General features: G+C 37.5%; 1 protein-coding gene across 1 annotated transcript in view; it reads right to left on the minus strand.

Annotated features, from left to right (window-relative positions):
- Positions 1–8,365, minus strand: part of Xpo4 (exportin 4) — an 84,990-nt gene that overhangs the window by 46,048 nt on the left and 30,577 nt on the right. The window contains exons 5-6 of the mRNA XM_028787215.1: positions 2,761–2,877; positions 1,906–2,059 (exon numbers count right to left, since the gene is read on the minus strand). Coding sequence (XP_028643048.1) covers positions 1,906–2,059; positions 2,761–2,877 — 271 coding nt within the window. The remainder of the gene's footprint in view (positions 1–1,905; positions 2,060–2,760; positions 2,878–8,365) is intronic.

Here is an 8,365-nt window from a genome sequence, read left to right on the forward strand (position 1 = left end):
ATCCCTCCCTCCTCTCTCTCTCTCTCTCTCTCTCTCTCTCTCTCTCTCTCTCTTTCTCTCTCTCTTTCTTTCTTTCTTTCTTGAGTCAAGGTTTCTCTGTGTATCCTTGGCCGGGCGGTGGTGGCGCATGCCTTTAATCCCAGCACTTGGGAGGCAGAGGGGGGTGGATTTCTGAGTTCGAGGCCAGCCTGGTCTACAGAGTGACTTCTAGGACAGCCAGGGCTACACAGAGAAACCCTGTCTCAAAAAAAAAAAAAAATCAAAAAACAAAAAATCAAAAACAAAACAAGGAACTGGAGAGATGGCTCAGCAGTTAAGAGCACTGGCTGTTCTTCCAGAGGACTTGGGTTTGATACCTAGGACCCACACAATGGCTCGGCTCACGGTTGCTTGTAACTCCTGCTCCAGGGGGACCTCCGCAGAGACCAGGCACAAATGTGGTGACCAGACACTCACATGCAAAGTAAAGCATTCATACAATAAAAGTAAATAAAGGTATGAAATTAAAAGGAAACAAAACAAAAAGAAACAAGTTGGATGTGGTAACATACACCTATAATTCTACCATTTGAGAGACTGAAGGAAAAATAAATCCTGAGTTCAAGACCATGAACCATGAGGTAGATTTGCAGGTTCTATCTTACCCCAAAAGAGAAGGACAGAAAGGAAGAAAATGTAACCTGAAGCAAACAATGTGATATTCAAAAGAAAAATGTTTTAAAAATGAAAAGAAAGAATGTGCCTAGGGATAGCAACTCAGGCTTAAAATCCTAACACTGAAGAGTTCAAGTAGGAAGACAAAAACTCAAAGCAAAAAAGAAAGTACGTGCCCCTTACAATTCTAAAGAATCAAATTTATATATTAAAAATATAAAATTGGTTACTAGGTGAAAGGGAAAGGACAGGCATAAAGGAGACTGTGATTAACTTAGCAAGCCTCACTCCACTGGGACTGCCCTGGGCAAAGAAGCCTGGAGAATTCCCGCTTTACCGAGTCAGGGGCTCACTTTCTCTCATTCCACCTGCCTTTTACAGTCACATTTCTAATAGGTAAAAATAGTAATTTGACAATGGAAATCACAGCTTACCACACACCTTAAGCCTCCCAGTGTTACAGGTCTCAAACCTACATATACAAAAGAAGCAGAACTTGACTCTATTGGAACAAAGATGCGCCTCATCCTAAAGTTCTGATAAGATTTCTCATCTTCTTAGGAATAGTATTTTTCCCTGAAACAAACTCTTGCAGAGCCCTAGGAAAGGGCAAGTTATAGCTCTGTAACAGCAGTTGACTCTGAGTGTGCTAACTTTACTGTTTAATTTAGTCAACATCCTCTCTTTCTGATTGGAAAAATTAAGATTCAGAAAGGTTTGACAATTTTCTGGAGATCAACTGAGGCTTGAACCTAGATCTACTTGACTGAACAAGTGCTCCGAGCAGGCACCACGGTACTCCAATGTACAACATGACCGTCAGCAGCAGAAGCTCTAAACCAAAAGCATGTCACTAACTTATTAAGAGTCCTCCTAACTAAGCAAAGTCAGTAAAACAATCTAATTTAATCATATATCCAAGGAGAAAATGGTTTTACTGCTGAATAAAAATGCATTTTGCATTTTTTGTCTGTTCCTTCCTAGGATCACCATCCTTTTCCTCAGTCAGCAACAGCTTTATTAGCTGTTACAATTCAATCCTCTTCAAAACGTAGTAAACATGACTTTATGCTTCCTACAGTCTACTGTACTGTGTTATAATAAAATTTCATTTCTCCAAAAGAAAAATAAAGCCTCCACTCAACAGAGTGCTTCCCACACAAGCAAGCTAGGATGTCAGGGCTGAGCTCTGTGATTACATACTCTACAAAGTCACCATGAACTCAATCCTTCCCACTGTTAAAAGGATATAATTTGGAGGAAGAAAATTCCAGCTCAGGACTTGGTTGGCGAGTGCAAGGTATCGCTGAAACACTGAGGACATCTGAGCACTGAGGTTCTCCCGTCTGCTGAACTCCTGCAGAACTCCAACTGTTAACATGAAGATCTGGCGAAGGTCTTCTTCCTATGGACAATAAATCACACACAGTTTTGCATGACGCTCACTCAAAGTGCATTCCTTTTTAGAATTATAAAACAAACAAGAACCTTAAGGTTTCCATTAGATGGTACTACTTCCTTAAGAATGTTTTCCATCTTGAGGCTTCCAACATCAGTGTGCTTTTAAGTGGCACCATTAACTGTAATATGAAGGCTCTGCCATGCAGGAGAGCTTTTGAGGGCGAATGTGACTGCAGAGCTGGCAGAGCCAGTTGCTATAGTGCAGAGCCTCAGGACTTAAGCCAATGCCTTCACATAACTTTACTCCAGAGCCAAACAATACACTCGAGAGACAAAGAGCCCACACCATCTGCAATAACATTTTAAATATATGACCTTCTTTGGCACTGTGCCAGTACTATTTTTAAAGTCAACAGAATCCTATCAATTGAAAATATTTATATCAAAACTTGATAAGAAAATAATAAAGTAAGGAATATTTATTATAATGTTCTCTTTTTTGTTGTTTAAATATGAGAACTGAATAATCTCAACTTACCAATTACAAACTACCTACCAATTTACTATATCCTATGAAATCTCAGCACAAGTCTTCAGGCATAAGCTACCACTGAAATATCTAAAACAAATGCTCTCATCATTGGGAACAAACTGAATAAAAAGTGGACTGCCAATAATTAAAACATAAAACAAAGGTACCAATACCTGAAAGACTCGTTTGCAGTTACCGTGGAATTCCATACTCAGTCCAATGTTGCTAGTTTTACTTGAACTTGAAAATTCACTCAATAGAGCAGTTAGAATAGAACAGGCCAGAGTTTGCTATATCAATAAGAAATATTGAAAGTCATTACTTTTTTCAAAGCTTTGTTTCAATATATTTTGTTCAAACATAATTTCTGTGTGTTACAGCTTCAGAGCCTCTAGGGGCCCAGTACAACCCTGGATGTGAATGAGAGGACTGGCTCTCCTTTCAAGTAGTGTGGAAAATGCTAACATTACATCTGGACGCACACAGAACTGGAACCCAGGACACAACTCTGCTCAACCCTAGAGTGCAACTGACATTTTAAATGGTTGTTAAATAATTAAGTAATTGTTCGATGCCTGATACATTTAATTTACACAATAGTCCATACATTTTTATGAAGAACTGTTACCAGAGGCCAAAGTCATTCGGCCTCATGCCTCCTACTGTTTGTTCCAATGAATGTAAAATGTATTCTCAAACAGATGAAAAGTAACACAGACTTAGTCTCCAAAACATCAAACAGATAGTACCTCAAAACTTTTTAAATCAAAGAAAGAAGCTGTTCCTTTTCGTTGGGTCCAATGGATATACTTAGAATACCAACTCCTCAATCTTATTCACAGACTATTTAGAGTAAAGGTAACAAGGATGGAGATAAGGCTATGAATTATTTTGGCACATTTCCAGGGGTTAAACAGAAATATGCACACTACCTCTGAACAACCGAAAGATTAAAGTCAAGATGATACTATTTCTGCAAGCTTACACAACAGCTGAACACAGTGGGACCCACCCCACCAACTGCATCTTTGTTCAGAAATGCTTCTGATGTTAGTACCTTGACCTACAGATGCTTTAGTTTGGCAAATCTTAGCAAATATACCTAAAGTGAAATTCCTAAATTTGTAGAGCTGATGTTTGCTTAAGGTAAGTAACACTTACATGGATAAACAATATACTACTTTAATTTTTAAAATTTTATTTTAAAATGTTTTTTAAGTTTTAAAGGAAGTAGGTACTGTTCACCTCTTAATCACCATCAAAATAAGCACAGGTAAGCAACTTCATAAATTCTGGAGAATCCAGAAGTATCTATTCAAAGTGCCTTCTATAATAATGAAAATTCTATGGCTACTCTTAGTTTTTGTCCCCACATATACACTTTTGTTAATATTTATTAGCTGTACTGAGGATTGAACCAAGGTCATTACGATCATTAGTCAGGTGTTCCTCATTGGAAATTATCTTAGCCCTGTCCCCCACACCTTAGCCCTGTCCCCCACACTCGTTTAGCTCAAAATATACACTTATTTTAATACAAAAGTTTACTTATCCCCAAATCTTCCAGAAAAGTTTGTGTCTGTTTAAATACCTTTGTGGGATTGAGGAAATCAGGCACAAGCACCTCATATAGAGAGCAATTTGTCCCTGTCTTTACTGTTCAAAGGAATTTCAAACATTTATCAAGTTAATAATCCTCATTTTAAAACAGCTTTTTTAAAAATGGTGATTAAAGTGTCAATCGTCCAGGCATAAAAGCATAGTGCTCCAAATCCTCATTACTTGGAGGGTAAGGCTGGGGGATTATTTGAGGCCATTTTTGACTCTGCCTCAAAAATACTCCCCAAAAAAAGAAAATTAAAGCACCAGCCATCAATACTTCACAGATACATTAAAATAATATTGTACATCTTTAAATGTGATTATATGCATAAGTGCATATACACACCTTTTTGTATACTTATGAAAGATTTGGTGAGGGAAAAATACTCAATAAAATAATAAACAAAATTATATTAAATTAATAAAGTTTGGAGAAAAACATTAACTCACAAGACCTAACAACTTCTGAGGTTCTGTAATTCTGAAGACAATTTTAGGAGGCTGTATTCTGTAACTCTTAGTCTTACTTCTCATCCATCCTTTCTAAGTAATACCTCACTGACTATAAAATTATGAAGAAATAAAAAATTTGAAAATATTTCTGAATCAAGAAAATTAACCTCAGATCACTGAACACAATTTACACTTTGCTTTTGAAAATCCAGAAGCACTTGTTAAATGCAAACTGTCAACATCCTTACAAATAATGCACTATAATACCTTTCCACAACTAATTTATAACTTACCACAGGTTGGTTTCTGGGTACTTACACAAAATGGTATATTTTGAAACTATGGTCATATTCAAATTCTTAGTACAATGCCTAATTAATTATTAAAACATATTCACAATAAAGATTTGCTCTCCTATGAAAAAACCATTTCCTAAGCTCATATTCATGGTCAAATGAATGGATAAAGATACAAACAAGGCAAAGCTAGTGAACCTTGTGGGTGGCTGAGGCTTTCAACAAGTGGGTTTCCTATACGGTATAGCTCAGCAGACAGGGAGCCAACAGAGGCCAGCTGCATCAAAAACATTGCCATCCAACAAAGCAAACTCACACAGGATGCACACAGTGGCCCATATAGGCAAGTGAGTATAGTCTCATTCCCTCTCCCTCTCCCCAGCCTTCAGATGAATGGCCATTTATTAAGGGAAAGTGAAAGAAGAGTGTCTGAGGGTGGAAGACGTTCCTAAGGAGGAACATCCCTTTAACCCTTATTCTCAATACATGAACATCAAGAACAAAATGTGTTCTCATAACAGATTTAGCTTTCTAAACATAAGTATTTTTCAGCCTATGAAAATAATATAGCATATCCTAATCTTAGAAAAAATAAAGGGTTAAAAAAAGTTAAAAGAAAATAAAGTTACCTATAATCTTACTGTCTGGAGATTGCTACTTTAAGTTATTTATATATATAGCTCTTTAGTTTCTTAATGTACGTATACATATTAGTTACAAAACATACAATTTATATACTCCTTTTTCTACTTTAGTTTTAAAACAAATAGAAATCTTTAAATAAAAATTGTTTTGTATTTCACTACATCACTTAGAAACATAATATGTGAAGATAATTATATAGCACGTAGATATCAAATGCTATTTTGACCCATACCTAAACTCATTACTTTTCGGAAAACTGAAATTTAGTAAGATACTTTCAAATACTACAAAAAAAGTTCAATTTGAAAAACTTGTGTAAGCCGTGCGGTGGTGGCGCACACCTTTAATCCCAGCACTTGGGAGGCAGAGGCAGGTAGATTTCTGAGTTCGAGGCCAGCCTGGTCTACAGAGTGAGTTCCAGGACAGCCAGGGCTACACAGAGAAACCCTTTCTCGAAAAAAACAAAAAAAAAGAAAAACTTATGTAGATATAAGATGAGACCATAAACTCTAATTATACTATACTATTCTAACTAAAGGATACCAAATGAAAAACTCATTCCTTGGAGAAAGTACATTAAGGACTGATTATAAAGGAACAAAGCAAAGTATTCTGCTACATATCAACAAAATAGTTCTCGCTATTCACAAGAGAATTAAGCACAGCATGGATGTGTAAGACTCTGATTCCTATGTTACTCCCTTCAGTACTTAACTGACAAATCCTCCGAAGGTGAAGTTACTCTCATTATATTGGAATGAAGACAGGAAAGCAAAGCAAAAAGCAGCTCTGAGAGAGAATTTCCCTGATGGAGCTAAGAACTGTCAACCGTGCCTGGGAGAGAGCACTAACACGATCTCACTTACCGACTGGAGAAAGTCCTGTCTGCTTGCTGCAAGCATTCAGTGCTCAGGGGCACAAGTGCAGTGCCTTTTACTCCCCCTCCAACCACGAGCTCTTTCAAGTGCTATCCCTGCCCTTTGTCAGTCACGGCTAGATAGCATTCTATACTATAGAGAGTGACTCTGATACTCAAGAGGATATCAGATACTCAAGAGGGTAGCAAAAACTGTCGTTAGAAATTTCAGTGAAATCTGATGAAAACGAACTGAGAAACAGGAGATTTTCATACTAAGGAGGGCTTTGACTGAAACCATGAGTACAAATTTTCGGAATTTTAAGAGGTTATCACAAGAATGTTTTATTTATCTAAGATCATAAAGAATAAGTTCATATCTGTTATTTTCTAAGTACAACAACAAAAAGTGTTTTAAATAAAACTTACGCCCTGTACATTTTTCCACAAGAAGCTCTTTTTATAGCAATTATATGACAATGAATGACTACTTGGAAGCTACTCAAGAAGAATGGTCCTAGGTTGTTGGAGAAACAAAGGGCTATCAGATCACCAAGCCTGTTGATTTATGTTCGCTTCACAGGGTTTCTCAAGTGGTCTTTGTGGCAATCTACAGCTCATGGCTGCTGGCAACAGGACAACACCAGCAGGCAGCTCTTCACCCATCATCCTCATTTGGTAACCATTTAGAAACCAAGTTACAAAGTCTACTGTGCCTGTGTCTGAAATACATTATCAATGCAAACAGCCTGTAGAAATCCTTAGAAATACAAGAAACTTACTGTTTAGACTAGGGAAACTGAAAAATATGAATTCAAACGTTCTGTTTCCCATTGAACTGTAGGCAAGGCACTTCATCTATCATCCGGCAAAGTCTCATCTACCCTGTGCCAGTTACTCTGCATTCAAATTACATGAGCTATTGTAAGTACTGCGTAAATGCAACAGTTAAGATAAGGTAATGAAAAGGTAGTATTTCTGTAATTATCTTACAGTTGGGTTCTTTAGGTCCTACCTCTTGTCAGCCAACATTAGAACTACAATGATAAATTATTACTTAGAAAAGAATCATTAGATAGTGCTTGAATCAATGAATCTTCAGTTATTTGTATTTAGCACTGTTGATGCAGGAGGAGGTAGAAAATAAATACATTAAGTTTCCTAATTTTTTAAAAGGTTATTTTTTATGTGTATGAGTATTTGCATGCATGTACATAACGAGGAGAAAGCATCAAATCTCTTAGAATAACAGTTACAGACAGTTGTGAGCCACCATGCAGGTGCTGAAAACCAAACCTAGATCCTCTAGAAGAACAGTGCTCTTAACCACGGAGTAACCCTCACGCTCCACTCCCATTTTTGCTGTTTATAAATTTAGATCGATAAAGCAAATAGAAGACAAGGCAATAAGGTCTCAATCTTATTTTAAAAAGTCTTCATGAGCTGAGAATGCAGCTGAGTTGGTTGAGTACTTTTTCTAGCATTGCATGAAGCCCTGGTTTTGGTCCCAGGCATTACATAAAATTGAGTGTTGGTGGTACATGACTGCAGATTTGGGACGTGACTGCAGATTTGGGACGTGGAAGGTAATACAGAAGGATCAGAAGTCTGAGGTATCCATAGCCATAGCGCAGATTCTTAGGACAACCTGGGATACATGATACCTGCTCTCAAAGGAAAACTGTTTTCATAGTATAGCTTCTTTCACCGAAGCACAAGAAATTCCAAAGTTTATTCACTGGCTGACAATTTTTTAAACCGTCTTTGTCTTAAAATTCTTACAGTAGCATTCACATTTCTCATCAAAGCCATTCATTTCGTGCTCTGGGGCAGGGGAGATTTAAAAAAAAAAAGGGGGGGGGGGGGGGGGGGGGGGGGGGGGGGCGGGGCGAGGAAAGCAGAGAGAGGGGACAGGAAGAGGGGGGG

This window comes from Grammomys surdaster, unplaced genomic scaffold (assembly GCF_004785775.1).
Source record: "Grammomys surdaster isolate TR1022 unplaced genomic scaffold, NIH_TR_1.0 125617, whole genome shotgun sequence".
NCBI lineage: Eukaryota > Metazoa > Chordata > Mammalia > Rodentia > Muridae > Grammomys > Grammomys surdaster.